Genomic DNA, 23,606 nt, shown 5'->3' with positions numbered 1-23,606 from the left:
TGTCGAATCTTCACGAAAGATTTGTATAAACCTACCTCCACTCTTGCATATAGTATTGTAGGTATCTTGCTAACTCATAGTAACCTTGTGACTGGTACTACATTCAAGTGAGACCTGCTCAGAAGCTTTACATTTGAATTGTAAGAACTGCTTGGAGGTTTCAATTTTGAATTGTATTAACAGCCTTCTAATATGCGTCTAATATTGATTTTTGACTGGTTAAAAGCCAATGATTTTAAAATCAAAATTCCATTACATGAATCAAACCTGCAACCTCATATCTCATGTTTAGTATTGTAACCAACTGTTTTCCTAATGAACCAGCAGGGCAGGTGATGAAAGGGTGTTCTATTTTACATGTCATGACCTCAGTTGCCTACATGCTGCATGTGGTCTTTCTCTCACCAGCTGTCATCCATTTTTTTTTAAAACACCACTACTATACAGTTTCACTTAACGGTATCCCAATGTTTTCTTTCTGGTATTTCTGGCATATAGATTCTTTCCTGCACTTAAAGTTTTACATGTTTTAGACATATAAACTTGAAAACAAAACTTAATTTCTTCCATCTCATATATTTTTAATTTAACACAAAACATACAACATTTCCAGTACATAAATCAGATCCTTCACTCCAAACATGGTCATATTCTAATACTTTCAACAAAGAATGAGAAAATGGATATTGGAAATTCAATACATACTTATTGTACAAAGATGAATTAACTTAAATTATTGACTCTCATGGAAACAATTGCAAAGTATGCCAATCCATCAAGTTTTATAGAGCAAATGATATCAAGAGAATATTCACTCAACAAAATAGAAATTTTGCATACAAGCTGGTGAAGCACTCAATTTGAAACAAGTAACTAAATTTCACTAATTTCAACACATTTTGGGCAACAGATTCTGATAAAAAGGTAAAAGCTTATTCTGGCAACATCATCTAATTTGAATGCTGATCATGATGCACTGATATAACAAAACTTCTGTGTTCTGTGAAGCAACAAGGAGTAGACCAAAAACATTTGTGTTTCAGTTCATGTATTATGCCCCACTACAAGCTACAAACAAACTACAACTTGACTGGTTGTCATTATTGATGTGATGCCACTGGGTCTATTTGATAGTCTATCATAAACACTTGTTAATGACATAGTCCAAATCTTATAATGAACTCTTTCAGGCTAAAAGAATAATAGTCTTGGTTCTCAGGCACCACCTGCATCATCAGAAAATATGCCAAACATTCCATTTTAATTCCATTTTTGCACAAATTAAAATGCCTAATACTTAAAAACATTGCGATCCACTATAGCACACAGTTACTTCACATTACATGAACACTGCTTTACTGCACATCTTGTGTTGTGGTCATGGCAGCAATAGGAGTTTGTATGCATGTTTATGTAGGGAGGCCCTTTGCCAGGTTGATTGGACACAACTGTTTATTTTGTTACATACTTGTTTGAACAAGCAAGAAAAACAAAAACACCGCCCACCCGCACTACATTTTCAAAAGGTTTTGCCTGAGAACCAATACTTTCATTTTGTTAAGCCTCAGCAGAGTTTTTTTATGGAAAGTGTTTTGGCACTTTTATTTCATGAAACTATTGCTAAACCAAATTTGGTCAAAAGAATGTTACAGTAAGTACTTACCTGTTCATTCTTAAAGTGACATATGAGGTTATCACTTTCCACGAACATGAGTCCATAAATGGTGATCTCGTCACAGTCATCAGTAGTGGTGTCACACAGTTGTGTGTCAAGAGAGAGAAGCACAGGTGGCTGTGCTGACTCAATGTCACATGCAGGTCCCAGCCAGCCCTCATCACATTTACATTCTCCTGAAAATGACAATTTTGTGGATATTTTATAGTCAAATCTTATTCAATGATTGTTATCCTCATTATTGTCATATAGACTGTAACATAACAAATACAAGACAATTCTTTAAAAAAACATAATATGCATGGACACCTACCATCCTCACACTTGCCATTGTCACCACATTCCTGGTCGCACAGCCTGGCAGTTACCTCTGGCAGGATAATGGCCCCTGAGTCTTGGATAACCCAGAGGTCAATATTGAACTCAATCTCCACAGAGCATGTTTGCACTATGTCATAAAACATGGACAGTAGCCAGTCAAAACCACCAGAAATCTGTAAAGGTATTTAAAAAATATAGTCAAACATTTCATTACCTACAAAAGTTGCAACATTCTGTGATCCAAAGTCTGACATACATGTACCAGTTTGTTCAGCTAGCCAACATAGGAGGGACATTCTGTGATCCAAAGTCTGACATACCAGTATGTTTAGCTAGCCAACATAGGAGGGACATTCTGTGATCCAAAGTCTGACATACCAGTATGTTTAGCTAGCCAACATAGGAGGGACATTCTGTGATCCAAAGTCTGACATACCAGTATGTTTAGCTTGCCAACATAGGAGGGACAATCTGTGATCCAAAGTCTGACATACCAGTATGTTTAGCTAGCCAACATAGGAGGGACATTCTGTGATCCAAAGTCTGACATACCAGTATGTTTAGCTAGCCAACATAGGAGGGACATTCTGTGATCCAAAGTCTGACATACCAGTATGTTTAGCTTGCCAACATAGGAGGGACAATCTGTGATCCAAAGTCTGACATACCAGTATGTTTAGCTAGCCAACATAGGAGGGACATTCTGTGATCCAAAGTCTGACATACCAGTATGTTTAGCTTGCCAACATAGGAGGGACAATCTGTGATCCAAAGTCTGACATACCAGTATGTTTAGCTAGCCAACATAGGAGGGACATTCTGTGATCCAAAGTCTGACATACCAGTATGTTCAGCTTGCCAACATAGGAGGGACATTCTGTGATCCAAAGTCTGACATACCAGTATGTTTAGCTTGCCAACATAGGAGGGACATTCTGTGATCCAAAGTCTGACATACCAGTATGTTCAGCTAGCCAACATAGGAGGGACATTCTGTGATCCAAAGTCTGACATACCAGTATGTTTAGCTTGCCAACATAGGAGGGACATTCTGTGATCCAAAGTCTGACATACCAGTATGTTCAGCTAGCCAACATAGGAGGGACATTCTGTGATCCAAAGTCTGACATACCAGTATGTTTAGCTTGCCATCATGGAAGGGACATAGATGTGGGAGAAGAGAAGACATACCTGGATGTCAGCAACACAGCCCTCAAGTGCCAGTTCAAAGTCAGCTGAGATGAGAGATTTGCATGCCTGTGCAGCAGCATGGATTTCAATAAATGACTTGCATCTCTCCAAAGCCACCTCTCTAGTGATGCCATTTACTGGCCAGGTAAACTCCTGAGGAGCAAAAAACATATCTGTTTACATCAAAGGTACATTTAAGTATTATTAAACGACAAAAGGTGCTGGGATAATCAACATTTATATTTTGAGTTATATCCAGTAAGATTGAAGTATGAATGTACCTGTCAATATCTCCAAATCAAAGATTGACCCTACATCCAACATAAGCTGCAAAGCATGTCAACTTACCAATGCTACATAGGTTATGTTGTATTCCCAAGTAATGACCTCCCTGGGCACACACAGGTCCACCTTCCTGGCAGCCTCAACAAGGGACTGGGTGATGTCTTTACCTGGTGTTACAATCTCAAGTCAGTAACCATAAAGACGATTGCATAACATGCAATGATCTTTCAACTCTTTCACCAAAATTATATTCTAATAAGAGCCCCCTATTTGTAATTTTGAGAGCGCCTTGGGCGCTTATTACGTCAAATACGGTATGTTTAATAATTTGACCTCTTGTGACCTAGATCTGATATAGGGATCACCCAAAAGTTGATGTGATCGAGAGATTGCCTTAGAGATCATGATAGAAATACTGGAGTTGTCTTGTACACGAGCCGTATTGAGTGACCTGATTGACTTGAACTTCAAGGTTACCAATTCACATGCAAGTACATTACTTTTTGTAAACTTGAGTGGTGTTACAAATATGAAAGAAACTATTTACAAGTCATACATGAGTAAATGACCTTCAAACTGACCTTGACACAGCCATGACACATGACAGTTGTTGAGTTAATTTATTGAGAGTCAATCATATTATGGAGAAAATGCTTAGATTTGTAATAAAAAAACTTAACCATTATTCATAATTTGATGTCTAGTGACCTTGTCTTCACACAGAAATGACACGATCAAGCCCCCACCTCAGAGATTATGTTTCAGCAAATTCCACTCACAAAGTTATTGTGTACACAAGCTTTTTTGACACCTAGTTCATACTGACTTTAAGGTCATCCAATCATATGTCAGAAAGTTTACCCATTGCAATATAGGAAGCCTCAAACATCGGTCGTAAGCACATGGATGAGAAAACCAACTGTTTCTTTATTTGTAACGTGTATTTTCATTTCATTTGGACTGATGTATGACAGGACTGAATATTTGTCAGCAGTGAGTGGGCACTACCATGTCTCCTGGATCTCCTTCCTCTGCGTGCTTCTGTCTCCTGACAAGTCTGTACATCCAAAGCACTGCTGCAAGTCATGTCCTCACCCTCAACGCAGGCACAAGAAATGTCAGATCCTACCACCTCAACTTCAGGGCAGATGCCATTATAGTGGGATTCACTTGATGTCACCCTGCCGACACAAATCAATACCTGCAATCTCTTCAACATTTAATGCAAACCAATTTAGTATCTGAGGATCATTTGTATTCATTCATTTAATATATTTAAAGAATTAACTTACCTCCAGGTCTTTGAAAATTCAGTTGGACGCTTTGACTTTCCTCCAAAGATTTTGCCACTTTTCATTGTAAGGTCATTTGTTTTATCATTATCAAATGTACCACATAAGCCTACAAATGTAGATAAATACATATCAGGAAAAGAACAGTTATGAATATGAAATATCACTGATGGGCTTAACACGTTCACGTAAAACTACTAGGAAACTTTCACCTGGCATATTCAAGTTAACATTCACAGAAACATGACTTAACAATGACAGTAGGTTGGGTGCCTACCATTATGCTACTTATATAAAAAATCAACTCTTTTAGCAATTGCCATGGTGAGCTAACAATACTTGTATATTCAAAGCAGATTCCAAAACAATCCCATACCTTCTGAATTCATGAAGTCAGCTGCAGAGGCTTTGAAGTACAAGTTGAGGAATCTTTCCCCAAATAACTTCACCTGCTTTACTCTCAGTTTGCCTCCAGTCGGCAGGGTCACCTAGGAAAACAGTACTGTTGTATAGTACACCAACATTTTTTAATAGCAGCATACAAAGAATGCATTATAAAACTATCTTTAAGAGTGGTCAAGGTTCTGTTATATATGTGAGGATGGCAAACACATGGAACTCACAGTGTACTCAGCACCTCCAGACTTCCTACGGATGATGGTTCCGGGGGTGAGATCCCCATTCATGTACATGTTGACTTGCAATCGTTGGTTGGAATTCTGGCTAGACTTCTTAGGCCCACACTGATCAAACACAATGATATCATCCCCTGACTTGATGGAGACACTACACAAACAGGCTGCTCGCCGACACGCACGCTGGTAGCCTCGGACCTGTTCACATACAGCAGCACACATACAGCACTGGCAAGCAGTAGCTTCATATACATAGTTCTGTAATAAAACCCGCCCAGCCCACAACAAGCTTCTTTGTACTAACTTGATGAGCACATTACCTCAAATGGCAGTTTCTTGTGCCTGTACTGGATGAATTCACCTTCCAAGTAGTTGTCATAGTATCTGGAAATCCAAGACATAAGAGATATGACACAAGACACAAGCGATATTACACAAGACACAAGAGATATGACACAAGACGCAAAAGTTCATGATGCTTTTATCACCTATAATTAAGATTAGGAAAAGGATTCAAAGAAAACATCTCTGATTTTTAAGAGAAATTCTTCTGTTCTGCAGTCCCTAGCTAGGGAATGCAACAGTGCACATTGAATTGTGGCACCTCAAAAAGGGCTGCCTCATCCTTAACTCTACATATACAAAAACTTACAGAAGGATACTCTCTTTGAATAAGAACCAAGAATCTATTACCTAATACCTGCTTTCCAAAGTCTTAGCATGAAATTTAAGTGTTAAAATCTACCTTTAAAAATTATGCTTTATGTACATGTTACTAGAAAACACATTTTGTCTATACTTTATCTTGACATTTTAACTTAAATTCCATCACACTAAAACCTCTGCTTATGCCAAGTATAGAGTGCAACATCCTCCATGTCTGTGATGTCAAACAACTAGAGGTGTTTCCAAGCAGCCCTTTCACTATCCTCAAAGCTCCCAAAATTGTAACATACACTGTGCTACCACTCGTCCAACACTATTACTTCCAGATCATGTTTGTTTATAGTTTAACGCTGCTCTCAGCAATATTCTATTCTAGCTATATGATGTCCGTCTGTAATAAATCAAGTCTCAACCAGACCATATAGTGATCATAAGCACAGATCTATGCATTTGGGATATGATGACATGCATCAGCCAAGTCAGCAAGCCTGACCACCTGATCAACTCAGTTGCCTCTTATAACAAACATAGGTTGATGAATACCAATTCTAACCCGGAACTTCACGGGTATCTTTGATGTCCAGACCTGCACCTCAAGGTAGCGCTATAGCATGGTAATTAAGCTGTTGGTAAGAGGGCAAAGCTGCAGCTGGTAAACTGCATCGTTGCATTTCATATTCTAGTATTTGTAAAGATATATGCAAATATAAACTTTTATATCTGTAGAGGTAAATATGGCTCAGAAACTGACAATTATTTAACAATGTTTTACAACAATATATATACCTTTAATATATTTTTACCAAAACAGGGATTTACATAGACCTTGAGAATGTAAACACAACGTAAACAAAGGCATCAAAACCTTTTGAGAAAATGTTACCACAAACGTTTTTGTGACTTGTGTGATATATCATATAACCTTTTACCTTTAACCTTTTGACATGTGCCAAAAGTAACTTTCAAGTAACTAGTAGTGGTAAATGTAACTTGGTATCAAAAGTGAAACCATTTTTTTTCAATTTGGCTTTCAATTTTTGTTGGAATTACAGTTTGTATACCATAAAGAATCTTTTATTAGAAAAGTTAAGGTTGAAATGTTCATTTGAGCAAAATTGCCACTCTTTTGGTAATGGTCTGAAATTATACCTTTTTCAAGTTAGATTTGGAAAGAATACAACGATAAGTTGGACAAACCTTCCATCAAATGTAACAGTGTGGGGGTCACCAGTAGACCTACACAGACCACTCTTCTTGTCCCTGTCCTTGATAGTCACCTGCAACAAGTGGACACAGCATAGTAGCCAGATCACACAAACTAAACTACCATAATAACCAATTCAAAGGGACAACCACGTACTTAATTTTGTTCGTTATAACCGTAGTTTGTTATAAGTATATATACAGCATATATACAGCAAATGGCTGAGACAAAAAAAAGTTCATAAAATCAAGATATTTTTCATATTTGTATATCTATCATTAAATTAAGGAGTAATGCAGGATAAGTTAAAAAATCAGTTCCTTATATCTGTCAGTTTGTTATAAGCATGTTCATTATAAACATAGTTTACTGTATACAAATACCTGGAACATTTGCTATTGACTCTCAAAATCTGAGATGCATCTAAAATAAATTGGAACATTTGTTCTGAAAAAGATTGGCTATGGCATTACAACCAGTTTGGCATTATATTCAGGAAATTTTAAAGGTGGGAAATGCTTCCTGGCAACCTTGAGCATTATAACCAGTTTGGTGATATCACCAGGGCATTATTAAGGGTTTTTGTGTGTAATACTTGAAATTGACTATACCTTTACTTGCCCAACTTTCAGTGTGCTGTATACCAGACCACCAATCTCAATAGTGGCTGTGACCTTAAAATCTCGCTTTTGGTCTTTGTCCTTTAGCCCATCAACAGATCCACGGATTGGGATCTTCAGGATCTGACTCCACACAGACATACGAATCTCATGGTGACATGGTCTTCGTTCTGTGGAGGACATGTCCATCCCAAATACTGCCTGGTAGATTACTTCATCACTGCCAGGACATTTCAGCTCCTTCTTCTCCTTCTCCATCACAGTCTGTACAAACAGCTTGCAGGCACCATTTCTATCAGGTTGAGCGCAGAACAGTCGTGGTGGGATGGTGGCTGTTACCTCGATGTTCTCATACATGGCTCCCTCCCAGACAGTCACTTCCTTTGTCAGCAGCTGTGTAACAGGTTGTCATCTGGTCTCATGTACTGATGTTATCACAATATCGAATTTACTTGATTAACAAATTAATTCTGCATAACAAATTGATATGACACAAAACAGACCTCAATATCAATATTCAAAATATATTTTTTAGAGTAAAAATATTGTTTATTCATATCCTGACTAATACAAATTGCTTGTCTTTTTATTTTCTGAAACGTAGTGGAAACTTCCTGTGCTGTGTTCCTGGAGAACAGAGAAAACATCTCACACAAATGCACCCCCGATCTGCGCTGGCATACCGGAACAATCCTCATCATGCTATTTCCCAACTTAATGGTCCAAAACACATCAGTGGAGTGAGGGAAAGACCAGGAGAGTACTTATGCATATGAGTCAGGATAAGAATAAATTATATTTTTACACTAAAAAAATACATATTTTATGTGATCCTGACTCATACTAATTGCTTGAATCTCACAGTAGGCAGTGAGTTACACCTGCATGTGTGATTGTCATTGATCTGTTCTATAAAACCCAATGGAAATGTTGGCTGATAACATGCATTGTTTTTCTTCTGCTTTTTCTAATAGGGCAAGACCTTCCTTTTTATGAAAAAGGAAAGTAAATCATTTTAGATTTTGTGGCTTTTTAAGCTTTAATGAGATATTGAATCTTGTTTGCCCTAAACGATTAAGGTGTCAAGAGAAGAACGATAAACATAACACAATCATTCATCACTCATTTGCTAAATTACACAATTCAACAGGGGGCAGTCATTGCTTATGGAACAGTAACCTGTCTACATGTTTGTGGGTGAGTGTAATCTTTAGATATCATCTGGTAGACATTGGAAGTTGTTGCTCAACTACTAGAGGTCCAAATTCATAAATGCCAATCACGTCCTCTGTATCAAAATCTCTGAGATAGTGATTGGCAAAAACTGTATCTGATTTCCAGAAACAGCCTTGCATGATTGTCGGGATAGAGCAATTACCATGAAGTGCCAGTGTTGTGGCTTATATATAGCTCTAACTTCATGAGTGTTGGTATGGAGCAATTACCATGAAGTGCCAGTGTTGGGGCTACAGCTCCGACTTCATGACTGTTGGTATGGAGCAATTACCATGAAGTGCCAGTGTTGAGGCTATAGTTCTAACTTCATGAGTGTTGGTATGGAGCAATTACCATGAAGTGCCAGTGTAGAGGCTATAGCTCTAACTTCATGAGTGTTGGTATGGAGCAATTACAATGAAGTGCCAGTGTTGAGGCTATAGCTCTAACTTCATGAGTGTTGGTATGGAGCAATTACCATGAAGTGCCAGTGTAGAGGCTATAGCTCTAACTTCATGAGTGTTGGTATGGAGCAATTACCATGAAGTGCCAGTGTTGAGGCTACAGCTCCGACTTCATGAGTGTTGGTATGGAGCAATTACCATGAAGTGCCAGTGTTAAGGCTATAGTTCTAACTTCATGAGTGTTGGTATGGAGCATGGTAACATAAGTGTTGGTATGGAGCAATTACCATGAAGTGCAAGTGTAGAGGCTATAGCTCTAACTTCATGAGTGTTGGTATGGAGCAATTACCATGGAGTGCCAGTGTTGAGGCTATAGCTCTAACTTCATGAGTGTTGGTATGGAGCAATTACCATGAAGTGCCAGTGTTGAGGCTATAGCTCTAACTTTATGAGTGTTGGTATGGAGCAATTACCATGAAGTGCCAGTGTAGAGGCTATAGCTCTAACTTCATGAGTGTTGGTATGGAGCAATTACCATGAAGTGCCAGTGTTGAGGCTACAGCTCCGACTTCATGAGTGTTGGTATGGAGCAATTACCATGAAGTGCCAGTGTAGAGGCTATAGCTCTAACTTTATGAGTGTTGGTATGGAGCAATTATCATGAAGTGCCAGTGTTGAGGCTGTACCACTAACTTCATGAGTGTTGTTTTGGTACAATTACCATGAAGTGCCAATGTTGGGGCTACAGCTCCGAACTTCATCAGTGTTGGTATGGAGCATGGTAACATGAGTGTTGGTTTGGAGCAATTACCATGAAGAGCCAGTGTTGAGGCTACAGCTCTGACTTCATGAGTGTTGGTATGGAGCAATTACCATGAAGTGCCAGTGTTGAGGCTACAGCTCTGACTTCATGAGTGTTGGTATGGAGCAATTACCATGAAGTGCCAGTGTAGAGGCTACAGCTCTTACTTTATGCGTGTTGGTATGGAGCAATTACCATGAAGTGCCAGTGTTGAGGCTACAGCTCTTACTTTATGCGTGTTGGTATGGAGCAATTACCATGAAGTGCCAGTGTTGTGGCTACAGCTCTTACTTTATGCGTGTTGGTATGGAGCAATTACCATGAAGTGCCAGTGTTGAGGCTATAGCTCGTCACCCAAAATGTCCCAATTCTTCCAATACACTGTCAACCTTCCACCTGCAGTGGACCGCTGAACGTGAACGAATAGGGGGTGAAGTTCCAAGTGGTTCACCAGCATCTCTTCACCGGTAATCACAGGATTCACTGGATGCACGTCTTGTGGCTTACAAAAGGAAGATAATTTTCCCCCTCTGTAACTGTTAGAGTATCTGTCTTATGTTCTCTGGATCCCGGAGATGATTATAACCTCCATGCACACATACTCTCTCATAGGGGGAGTTGGCTTTGAGATGAGCTGGGCTTCTTACTACTTGAAGAGGCAGCTGGAATAAGTTCAACTTCCTCGAAGTCAAAATCTCTCCCTTCCTCTGAAGATAGACAAGCTGCTTCTTTTTCTTTATCAAAACCAACTCCAACTCACTACGAAGAGATATTTGGCAAATTCTTCTCCTTCCAAAGGAGTGCAGAAAGTGCACCTACTCTCTATAGGGCAGTGTTGTAAGATACAGGTTGGGCAGATATATTTAACTATATTTTACAAATGTTACAAGTTTTCATTACGAAAACAGAGGGTCTGTTTAAAGTCCAAAAAATGAGATATATATTATATAATATATAAGTCCAAAATATTGGCTGAGATGTTTTCTCTTGGAACACAGCACAGGAAGTTTCCACTACCTTTTGGAAAAGAAAGAGATAAGTATAAGTATGAGTCAGAATAATATAACATTATGTGATTTACAAAGTTGAAACAGTTGTGTCAGTCAGTCACTATAAGCATTGATTTAAAAACATATGTCACAACACGGCATAGTTTTCTTACAGATTAGTGACCCTCAGTGTCTTAGGTAAGGTAGTGTCTGCAATCACAATAAGATGTTCATCTAAGCTATAATGTGTCTTGTCAGGTTCATTATGCTCCTGACCAATATCCAAACACTCACCATTCATAGCCTTCATGTACCGGGTATTGTAATCATGCATCTAGTTATATAACATGGAAAAGACAACTTCCTAACATCCCACATGACTCAGAATTGTACACGTTAAAGGACTACAGTAACTGGCAATAAATTACACAATCACATTTCACAATCACCTCAAAGAAGTTCATTTCAGAACAATTTCTAACGATAATCTTTCTGTAGAAGATACTTGAACAATCACTGCTGGCAGCGGTCAGAATGTGACAAGACCTTCAAGCAGTGCCACAGTGCCACTCACCTTGACTTCTGCTGTCAGGTATGCACTCTTACGTGCAGGTCCACAGTTGTCCGCCTCACAGGCATACACTGAGCAGGACAGCTGTAAACAACAATCAGTGAAGGAGAAACGCTTTTCTAAGACCTTCATTCTAACTGTGGCTATTCATATTGACATATATGTGATTACTGCATTGAGAAGTGATAATTGTTAATTACCATGTAGACATTCAGCCATTCATGCATTTTGCCAGACCAATGTAATTACTTCATTTACAGATATTTAACAAAAAAAGTACTGAAGTTGAAAAGGAAACAATAAACAAAATAATTACTGCTTTTCAAAATAAAAAGAGTCCATGACTCAATTTTGTACTGCACAGTCTCATCTTTCCTGTTTAAGAGGGAAAGTTGCTGTCATTTAACTTCTGGTGAAGTCAACATAACTGTCAGTTTTGACATTACTAGACATAATTATTTCCATAAAATGGCTAAAACCTTACAGCTAGATTGGCAAAACAGTTAATTATATTTATCTGGCAGGAGTAGACCATTGAAAATGAATAATAAAGTAAACTATTACCTTATCATTAAAATTGACCGTTCCAATATCCTCTTCCCCAAGTATATTGACATAGTAACCGTTTGTCAAGTTGAGCTGTCGAACATCAACAATATTCTTCCCATTCTTATACCACTCTACATAGTATTGAAGTCCCTGTTGCGTGAGCGGGGAAACTGTACACATCAACTCAACTCGGGATTCGTTCATCAACACAGAGAGCTGTGGGGACCGTGACAGCTTGGGCAGTTCTGTCAGTAAAAGTTAAGTTCTAGCCATGTTTTTATATCCTTCCACATAAAAGGATATATATTGCCGTAGTTTCAATAAATCCCTTTTGCATCTAGTGCATTTAGATCTCAGTAAATGAAATAAGAAAACATACCTTTGCATACAAACATGAAGAATTGCTAAAATATGAATGAAATTATTCATTTGTTACATAAATGTTTTTATGTATCACATATAATCATTATTAGTTTGTATTGAATGGTTTAATCTATGATACATTAGTTTATACATTTTGATAATAATGATATGTTATTTTTTTTTATTAATATAATTGTTAGAAATGAACCAAATGACTTAGAAACAAATATCTCTTTAATTTGAATATCAACACAGAAAGGAAGGGAGGATATATTATTTGCATCAGATGTCAATTTACATTATTAATGCGCAAGATCTTTATGAAAATATTAGCTCACCAATATCAATACTGAATGTTTTGACAATGTTCTTTTCAGCAAAGACAACATTCCAGTCCGAGATGAGGCACGCAGCATACTCCGCCTTGCTGAAGCGCCGCCCAATGTAAAACCTTCTGGTGTGTTTACCCTTGTGTTTATTCTTCTTGGGCTTCACATCTGCATCTACCAAGTCACTATTGAGATACATCCGGAGTCCGGACTGCACACTCCAGGTGAACTCCACCTTGACAAAGCTGTCAAACACAATGTCCCCCTTCTTGTACTTGGCCTTGCATGTCCACTCATACTGGCTGGTGACCAGTCTCAGGTACAGCTTGTTTCCTTGCCACCACATGCTAATTCCAGATGTGTCCTTGCTATCACCTCCACTGGACACAATGTACATCTTGTTTCTGAACTCCACAATACGCAGGTTGAATGAGATGGTAAGTCCTAAGAGGCATTTGTCAAGGTTACCCAGACAGTCTTCTTCCGGTAGTTCTCCGTAGTCCAGAGCCTGGTCTCGGCCATTTAATTGAACAGCATTACCTCCAATAGGGCCAGTGGCAAAGCTTGGCATACCCTCCAATGTAAAGTTGAATGATTGAGTCACGAGGACATTGCCAATAATCAGTGAAAATAAATATCTTGTAATGGTGATTTCACTTCCTGAAAAAGAAGACACATTCTTCATATGGCATGACCCTGTGGTTGGTCAAAGTGCAATGGTCAAGTTATGATATGGCATTTGAGTTGAATATGACATGATTACCAAATACTGAATTCCAAATTTGCCCTCAACACAAAAGCCTATGTTGATAGTGACATCAAGGATATAACAAAGGCCCTAAAAATTAAAATATTTTTTTTACATTTGTATACTTATCCTGCATTTCTCCTTAATGCATTAACTAATGATTCTAGTCATGTGGCTAAGCCCATCACACAGTTCCTACGTGCCAGAAACTATAATCAACCAACTGTTTATCTACAGTCAATTCAGTTGTGGTTGGAAGAAATGTCTTACGAGATGTGACACTCAATTGGTGATCAGCTGTCCAGTTCTTGTTATGAAATGTATTTCACATAAAAAAATTCTTTTCCAATCAGAGTGGAATTACATGATATTCACTATAAATTTAGTCTACTACATTTGGCTGAACTTACTCTGAAGACCACTCCACGCATTTGCAGATAGATTGGGGCGACAGACTTGGCTTCTGTTGACGGGGTTGCTGGACCCAGCCAGGTAGCACTGGCCCGCAATTTTACATATATCTTTCTGAAAATACCAAACACAGCACACAAACAATTAAATTGTAGTGTCAAGGAAAAGTATACCAAGTACCAGTACTACTTCAACCTACCCCTGATACACTGGATCTGTTAACATGTCATAGGCCACCTTATCATAAGATGGTAAATCTTGTAATTGTGACCAAAATAAACATGAAAAGTTGAAGTTAGTTTACAGGATACATTTGTGTAATTTTGTTACTTCAAATACAAAAGCATAGGGTCTATAATGGAGGTTTCATTCACATTGTCATTTGAAATATATTATAGTTAGGATTCGCTATATCTGCAAAGCAACCTCTCCCTCACCCTTTCAACACACTTGTTTCCTTCACACAATTCACAGTTGGAGTCAAAGGTGATGTAGAGTATCTCATTGCTCATGTCTTGACCATTGTTGCTGATGCCAATGGCAAAGCGGTCACTGGAGTTCAGGACACACAGCACAGAGTCCGAACTGATATACAGGGCTTCTACAGAGGTACTGGTGGCTTCTGCAGATTTCCTGAATACCCCATCTGTGACAACCTAGCACAGAGATGATGCATTATTTATGATAATTTTAGTAATGATAATACTGAGAAACCTGTCAATACCAGATTTGTTTTGATATATTCCACTTGATCTAATAGCAAACACACAAAAAACACGCAATAGTTACTTACGTTGTCATGTACTAGAATGTAACCCACAACTTACCTTCCTAACCAGAAAAGAAATATGACATTTTCAATTGAACATCATTCACAAAGAGAGATATAGTCATGCAACAAAGTTCAGCTGTACTCACCAGGGGAGTCATGTGGCATGTCAGATTAGATGACTCAACAAAGTTTTCACCATACAAGAGTACTTTTCCACAGGTTGATTCTCGTATGTTACAGAATGTCCCTGTGATGATTTGAAAGATGGACGGCGGGACTTTGGCACTGATGGAACAGTCCTCGCCAATGAAGTCTTCCTCACAGTTGCAGATACCTGGACATATGTAACTATGTCACATTTCTCAAAGTATAGTAATGTGCACTTCACATTCATTTATAGTGACGTAGTTTGTGATGTATTTTATTCAACTGATGATTACCCAGAACAAAAAGGGCAGGGGTAATGGCCACAAGAAGTATCAGTTTTCAGTATGATCAAAGGGCAAAGGACAAATCAAGGTCAAAATTTCAAAGATTGAAAAAAATGGAACATATATATTGAGTCCCACTACAAACTACACATTAGCAAATGTAATAACATTTTATAGTAGCCAAAGATAGGTTTTTCAATATGTCCGCTGTGGTGGTCATATTGAAAATCGGATTCAAATTTGGTAGTCAGCGAAAATTTGACTGAAGTCATTCAAAACTGTGTCTGTAGACTCAAAGTTTATGATGTATCAATTGATGATTACCCTAATTACGCAAATTCATGTCACCTGTCACTTGTTTCACCATCTGGACCTCGACTAAAAATAGGCATCATCAGATCATGGAGAACCATCCCCTTTAATGCTTATAATTATATATAGTTACATTTGTATACTTATCCTGCATTTACTGCTGTTTTTTTACAGAAAGATGAAGCTGTGAGAGGTCCAGATGCAGAAGAAGTTGTTTAAACCAGTTGTGTGGCAGTATCCTTACACAACTGCAACGTGATCTGGAAGTGGTGACATCACATAAGAGCAAATTACTGCTTTAAATTAAGACTTCGTGGGGAGGTAGTACTGCAATGGGAGGGCACTTAGACGAAGTAATGCAGGATAAGTATACAAATGTGAAAAATATTTAGATTTTACTATTTTTTTAACTTATGCTGCATTACTCCTTAATCTTCATCAGACTGTATGGAAGAGGGCATACCTTCGGATGTGATCCTCAAGTGACCCACGTTAAAATGTCCAAAGAACCATCAAAGTATCCTTTGCGATGACCAGAACTGTGTGACCATTCTTGTTAAAAAGAAATGAGAGTGTGAGGGATGCAGGATGTCCAGGTAACAGTACAGTAATAGAGCTAAGGTCTAGAACTGACGTACCACGCTAATACATGTAAACCTTCTAGTCAGCGGTGACAAGCACCAGAGAGGTCAAAAGGTCAGCTCAGCTCAGGGAATCAGGAAGAGTCAATGGTTCTTGGAGTTGGTGACCTGCTGGGCAATAACCAAGTGGCCAAAGCTGTGGATGCCCTACACATCCTCTATGGCTATGACTCTCCAGTAGTGGCTGGTGAGGAATGTCAGAAAGTCAGAAGCAACCTTGCCATGGAGAGCCATGGTGGAGGCAATTGCTCTGACCTTGTGAGGGTTATTGGCACTTCGGTGATCCAAGCCAGCAGTCTGATAAGCCTGTAGAAAGAGAGCTCATAGCCATAAGCAGATCGTGTTAACGGCTAACGTCTGTCTCCTAGGTCGTGGAAAACCGGGAGGAATAATCATCTCCTGGCACTAGGTGGAGCCTTGGAGCGTAGGAGAAAACACCTCAGTGCACAAACTGGAACTGAGTTCCTGTTCATCTTTGGCACCCACCATCAAAGAGTGAGGTGGGATGATGAAGGATCAGTCTTGCTGCCTTGGGAGTTGATTTTTGGCCATGAAATCCCATCACAGCCCAAGATGAATGGTACTGTGCACCATGCACTAAAATCGGACAAGGGTGATGTCAAGTCCATGTAGCTCACTCACCCTTGCTGCCTCAGCCAGAACCAAAAGGAAGACTGACTTCTTGGTGAGGTTGTAAAATGAGTGAAGTGGCTCAAATGGGGCATCACGCAGCATCGAGAGAGTTACGTTTAAATCCCATGCTGGGAGTCTGAACTTCGCCTTCTGATTCTTTAATCTGAAGGAGTTTCATAATCTGTGTCATTCTGCGAACTTCTGGGACTGCCAATACTGGGGTGAGGTGAAATGGTGTTTAACTTATATAGCACTTATATAGCAGCATGCAAGCACGTCTGTGTGTGGGGGCCTGCTTGTACTAGTCTGGACTGATGCTGATTTTATAGTGCTAGCCCACTGAGATACCATGCCGCAGTTTAATGTGCCCCACTTAGACACGGTATACTGACCAGTCCAGTCCTTGTTTTAGCCGCTTAATGCCGAGTGCCAGGAAGGGTAGCAACCATTACCTTCTTTTTACATCTTTTGATATTATGCGGACCTGACCTACCACTCTCCAGGCAGACGCTCTACCACTGAACTGCCAATGCCGAGTTAAGGGCCACCAGGTAAGTAGTAATGGTACTGCCCTTGAGGTGTCTTTTGCTGTGCAGGAATAGAAGAAATTCGGTCAAGAATGGGGGAGATGCAGTAGTGGGGTGGTGTCCTCATGTTTTCCTTGAAAAAATTCTTTAAGGATCACCACTTGCAAAATTTATAGCTATCACTGCTCTGGCCCAATAACCCTTGGCCTTTTGCAGATGTACCAGGCACAAATGTGCGAGGCGTCTGTTTGGCCAACCTGGTAGTTTGCGGGGGTCCTCTACGGACATGTCTTTGAGATCAACTAACCAGCCCCTTGGCGGGCACCAAGGTGCCATCAAAGTCAGAGCAAGGCTCTTGGCTGCCCTGATCTTCTGCATCACCTTAGGAAGAAGAATGGTGGCTGAAATGCATACGCAATTAGTCCTTCTCAAGTGATGCTGAATGCATCCACCTCCCAAGCCTGCAGGTCTAGGATCAAGGAGACATCTGACAAGGTGTAGGCAACCTCTGCCTGTCAAATCCTGGGCTGATGTGAGCAATCCCATGAGCAAGCGGCTGTAGAAGAGAGGGTAGCAGATGTAAATTAGGCTGTCTATGAGACTGTAAAATTGAAAAGTCAACTCCAGGAAGGTTTCTGATCGTAATGTGTTTGCTTCCATCCCCTTGGTGCCATATAAGTGCTCCAAGTCCTTTTTAAGGTGATACTGAAAGGCAGTGTCTTGTTACTCCGCATGAAGGCATCGGAGGTCTAATGAAGTTAGTGACAATGATGTAATCAACGGGCGTCTGATCGAGGGATTGCAGCATTAAGTAAAAGGAAGCATGCAAGAGAAAACAATGTATAAATAAGAAGCAAAGTGCTGGAAAACTGAAGAGGCATTATATTTTCATAAACATGTATGTCTGTGTTGAGTGACAAAGCTGTATTAAATGTGCTCTTTAAATATGGCAGCTGTGTGAGGCCACTTCCACACATCTAGTTGGAACAACTTCTTCAGCAGCTTGACCTCTCACAGCTTCGTCCTTCTGGCAAAAAACAGCAGTAAATGCATAAAGGAGTAATTCAGGACAAGTTAAAAAAAATATATTTTTGTTGTAAAGATCTGCTTTAATTTTGTGTATACTGGCGTGATTGAGGGATGAGACACACCTTCTTCGCACACACCATTCCCACTACAGTCATCAGGACACATGGCAGCATAGATGGGCGGGAGAGTTGCCACCCCGGTCGCAGAGAACCACAGGGAGATGTTGAACTCCAGGGAGAAGGCACACTGGGACTCAATGTTGTCTCTCATTGTCAATGCCCAGGACAAGTCACTTGTTAGCTATGAAACAGGAAAACAATTAACTGATTGTAATGTATTTAAACTGGTACATATTCCCATTTCAATATATATTGCAACCTCCTTGGTGATAAAGAAGAGAGTGAGTTGTTTAGGGCTTTCAGATTAAAAATCATTTTACATATTTTGCAAGATCTATGAACTTCGTTGAGAGGCATTGAGAAGTACTTAGTAAGGATAAGATATATGGATGAACAACTTCTTTATTAAAATATGTAGTGACATTTTGGTGTAGGTTCTAACACTGTTATCAAGCATGTGATGTACAGAGTATGGTTGACAAGCATATATATAGATATGAGGCAATGTTTTTCAGTTGAGTAGATTGAGATGCAATGACACAGGAATGGAGAAGCCTGTTATGTACACAAAAGAGGAAATAAGGAAGGTGTTCATCCATATATCTTATCCTATAAAGATTACAAATTATCATCAGGAGGAAGAAGTATAAAATAGATCACAAAACCATTTGTATGTTTGGATCCATTGAAAGTTTCAATCAAACTAACCCAAACATAGATACAGCTTTTGGGCAAAGTAGTTGTGCATTTTGTGATTAACCAAATCGCATTCAGTAATTGTGTGATTTTGTTGAAAGATATAACCAGGTAGTCCTAGTACTGTCATACACTTTACATAGTTTAAAGAAAGTGTCAAAGTTCAAATACTTTGTGTGCAATGAAAACCTACAACTCAAGCTATTTACTAAATACAGTCAGTGAGTGAGTGTGTTGGCTCCAGTAATAACACATGAACTGCTCAGTGCAGGACTAAGTCTGATACTCTTGTTAAACTAGATACTGAGTTTACATGTGTCCTCCCAACAGACCAGACACAAATAGCTGAGATCATTGCACTTCAACAGTTGAATGTTTGGATATTCCTGGCCATGTTAAAGTGAAATACAAAATGTGCAGTACTATGTTTCATACATTTTCCCTGTGTTTTGGAATCTTCTTTAAGTATTCATTTTCAAAACTCTCTATTTGACAATTACAACTAAGATCCACATACACGCTACAACATACCCAAAATTCATTAATCCAGCTACATTTAAAGTGCAAGTGTCACTGGTATATAAATACAACTTTGCAGATTTGTATAGATTGTAACAGTGTTAATGCAAACATGTTCAAAACATCGAAAGCGGTGTGTAAATAAGGTTTATTTGCACTTTTGTCCTCTCTATCAATTTCAAAGGCTATTCAGAAAATACAGAGTCCCATCAGGAATTTGAACCCACATCGCCAGCACACAAAGTCAGCTACCTAACCCACTCAGCCACTGAGGCTTCCACAAAAATGAAAGTACATTTACAGATGCTCCTTATATGGTCTTGTTGGAGTGAGTGAGTTCGGTTTAACGCCGCTTTTAACAGTATTCCAGTTATATCACAGCGTGTCAGCTTTATGTGGGAGGAAAGCCCGAAGTGACGCAGGTATCAGACGTTTACCACTTCGGTGAAACCCACGAGCACAGATATGGTGCTGACAAACCTAGAAACATAATTGGGGCGAACCGGGATTCGAACCCACGATCATAGGTTTCTGGCGTGTCCAAGGGACGCAACTCTGCACAGCAAATCGCGGCGCTTTAGACGACTGGGCCACCTGTGCCCCTTGGTCTTGTTGGAGAAATGATCTCAAAATTACACACTTGATCGCACAAGCTAGCTAAAACATTACATGCTTGATCGCACAACAAGCCCATCCCTCTGTTCACATGAAGGCATGAGTATGAGTGAGATTAAAGAATTGAAATATACTCCTCTTTCTTTCAACAATGGAAATGTTACAAAGCCCATTTACATCACAAATTAAGTTCACTATTCGGTGAGAAAACAATGTGCGAAACATACTATTTCTGCAATTGAGTTTATAGTTTGTGTTTCGGTACTTTCATTTATTTTGTTGTGAGACTTTTCTGTGTTTAAAAATATTTGCTGATCTGTGTATGAAATGATCGTACATTGATCGTACTTACATCATTCCTTTCGGTATCCTAATCAAAACTTGCCAATATGTCTGACTCTGACGGTGACAATAGTTTTCGAGTTATCATGGAATGTGAATGTTTTTCAGAAAACGAATTGGTGATTTCGGAAGAAGTACTAATAAACCCCTACCTGTGACCAACAACAGTGAGAAATTACAAGTGATTGCAAAACACAGCTTGGTTTGTTTGTTTAGTACATTTCTCAAAAATCACAATATCCTGTTATGGTCTTGAAATAGCACTACAAAGATAAAGTGACATGTCATAGACCCCATGAATCCATGTCACTTGCTAACGTGTTACAATAGTGTTTGAGCTACCTGGACTAACCGCTGGCATACATCATGTAAAAATCTACTGCAGTTACATGTTGTTGTGAGATGAGTGAGTAGGTGAGACAAATGATGTTCTGGTTAACTATCACTGATTGGCTATAAAGATCAATCAATGTCTATCTTTATAATGGCATAGATTGAGGGTGTGGGTGTGGGTGGAACCTGTGAACTGAAAATTGAAAAGGAAAAAATCTTTTGTTGTTAAAATTATATAATTTACTTGACACGCCCCTACCAGGCATACTCATGACATACAGGTAATCCATACCAGTATTATGTATTCAACATAGGTCTCCCAACAACTAATGAAACAATCGTGAATATTCTTTACTCATCTGGTGGTAATATCCAATCAGCTTGCAGGCCCAGCAGGCAGTGTTTGTTAAGCCACACCTCCTTGTTTACGCTTTTAAGATTTGTTTGAGTTGTGACAAATGCAGACTTTTGATTAAGTGCAACAGCTCTAACTTCTCACAATTCTCACAAAGTTCTCACAACTTTTTCTTGGCGTATATATTTTACATCATACTGGCTACAAAATTATGAAAGAAAAGTTATTATTCTTCATGAGACTTGCTCTTTAAGGTTTCAGGTTGTTTATTCTAAATGAACAAGGACATTACAACCCATTAATAAGGTGGATATGCATGTACATAATATTTTTTCTGTGGTCTGTCTTCATGCTGCATATTCTGCTTGAGAAATACTTTGCTTGCACACTTAATCATAATTCTACAATAGGCTGCCTCTGTGGTCAAGAAGGTGGTAGAGCGGAAGGGATGGTTGGTTGATCCCCAGCCATGTCATACCAAAAGACGTTGAAAGATGGTACTTGTGTTTACCCTGCCTGGTGCTCGTCATTAAGGGGCTAAAACTAGGACTGGTCAGCATGGGGTCAGTATACTGTGTCTTAGAAGGGTATTTATGTTAAACTGAAGCATGGTATCACAGTGGGTTAGCACTATAAAATCAGCATTAGCCTGGCTAGTACAAGCAGCCACACACACATGTGCATGCATGACGCCATATAAGTGCAAAAATCTTGGTCTTAAACCGCATTTCACCTTTACAGATAAATCTACCATTAAGGTGCTGCCATTTGCCATTTGTCCAACACCTAACCTTGTGAAGGGAATAAATGTCTTACTTTGAAAGCAAAAATAGGAAACAACTTGCAAATATGTGTACTGTCTTTCATCTTCAACATGATATTAGAGAAAGACACACACATGTTACAGCAATTGAAATATTAAACACTAACCTGAATGTCAGCAATGCAGTTGTCAACTGAAAGGTCAGCAGTGACCTCTGCCATCCCCAGGCATGACCTGGCAGCAAATGACACCTGTATCTCCCGCTCACAGTGCTTCTTCACATCCTCTATCTCAAGACCAGTACGGGTAGGCCACGCTGCAGGCTACAACAGTAATTGGTACTTTAGGCTCCTCCATTCTGTATGATTACTATATCTATTTCTCTCTTCAGAGCTTCTTACATTAGACTTTGTTTGAAAGATAATATTAGTAAATTGCCTTGGAACCTACTGGGGATATGTAGTCCACTTCATATTCAAAAATCTCTCTCTCATCTGGATTGACACACTTTGATGGCTCCTCTGCCTCAGAAAACAGTTCTGTTGTGACATCAGTATCTGTGTGGGAATTGTAGCATTAATTATCATTATTTTCTGACACCAATCAACTGTCTGACAAGAGAGAAATAGAAGTATTGACACCTACATCTTTTCCTCCTGGCCTTGCCTGTGAGCCTCGGTGGAGCACAGTCCAGGACATACTGGGAGGGTGAGCAGGTGACATTCTCCCCTTTACGGCAGTCACAGTACATGGCCCCAGACACCTCCTCATCCTCAGGGCAGAAACCATCAAAGATAGAATCTTCTGAATTTACCCTGAAAGATTAATGTGACACTAGCTCACTAACTGTACACATCAAGTTAACAACTGTGACAAACATTGCAATGGAGTGTAGGGACCTGACAAACTGCATCTGCATGCTAACAAATACCTACTGAACACATGTTAGATATTTAGTTTAGTTTGATAAACTGACCTCCAGGCCCTTGAGAAAGTAGCTGGACGCTTGGAACGTCCTTTGAAAATAGTTCCATCTGGCATGAGGAAGTCATTGTTCTTGTTGCCATCATAAGTACCACACAAACCTGCAATGAAAACACAGAGCTTGGCTTAAACAGCATTTTAGATTTGGGCATTATATTGCTTGCAACAAGATTTTTCTCTCCCATGAATTCTGCCAGTCACATCCTCATCAATTGATGCAGGAAAGAAAATATCAAGTTCTGAGTGTGGAGTAAGGTTTTGTCTT

At 39.2% G+C, this 23,606-nt stretch overlaps 1 protein-coding gene across 2 annotated transcripts in view; it reads right to left on the bottom strand.

Moving 5' to 3' along the window:
* LOC124150009 overlaps window positions 1-23,606 on the bottom strand; it is a 359,724-nt gene that overhangs the window by 101,162 nt on the left and 234,956 nt on the right. For both annotated transcript variants that reach the window (XM_048393436.1, XM_046521880.2), the window contains exons 103-124: window positions 23,334-23,442; window positions 23,003-23,172; window positions 22,808-22,914; window positions 22,525-22,680; window positions 18,738-18,915; window positions 15,189-15,376; window positions 14,708-14,926; window positions 14,270-14,384; window positions 13,121-13,771; window positions 12,435-12,664; window positions 11,874-11,954; window positions 7,881-8,282; window positions 7,263-7,342; window positions 5,720-5,783; window positions 5,388-5,597; window positions 5,141-5,252; window positions 4,765-4,873; window positions 4,481-4,653; window positions 3,536-3,639; window positions 3,188-3,340; window positions 1,989-2,169; window positions 1,664-1,851 (exon numbers count right to left, since the gene is read on the bottom strand). In XM_048393436.1, the coding sequence (XP_048249393.1) occupies window positions 1,664-1,851; window positions 1,989-2,169; window positions 3,188-3,340; window positions 3,536-3,639; window positions 4,481-4,653; window positions 4,765-4,873; window positions 5,141-5,252; window positions 5,388-5,597; window positions 5,720-5,783; window positions 7,263-7,342; window positions 7,881-8,282; window positions 11,874-11,954; window positions 12,435-12,664; window positions 13,121-13,771; window positions 14,270-14,384; window positions 14,708-14,926; window positions 15,189-15,376; window positions 18,738-18,915; window positions 22,525-22,680; window positions 22,808-22,914; window positions 23,003-23,172; window positions 23,334-23,442 (3,980 nt within the window). The remainder of the gene's footprint in view (window positions 1-1,663; window positions 1,852-1,988; window positions 2,170-3,187; window positions 3,341-3,535; window positions 3,640-4,480; window positions 4,654-4,764; window positions 4,874-5,140; window positions 5,253-5,387; window positions 5,598-5,719; window positions 5,784-7,262; window positions 7,343-7,880; window positions 8,283-11,873; window positions 11,955-12,434; window positions 12,665-13,120; window positions 13,772-14,269; window positions 14,385-14,707; window positions 14,927-15,188; window positions 15,377-18,737; window positions 18,916-22,524; window positions 22,681-22,807; window positions 22,915-23,002; window positions 23,173-23,333; window positions 23,443-23,606) is intronic.

The sequence above is a fragment of the Haliotis rufescens genome, unplaced genomic scaffold (assembly GCF_023055435.1).
Source record: "Haliotis rufescens isolate VD_foot unplaced genomic scaffold, xgHalRufe1.0.p SCAF_12, whole genome shotgun sequence".
Lineage (NCBI taxonomy): Eukaryota > Metazoa > Mollusca > Gastropoda > Lepetellida > Haliotidae > Haliotis > Haliotis rufescens.
This window is presented reverse-complemented; position numbering and strand designations above follow the sequence as displayed.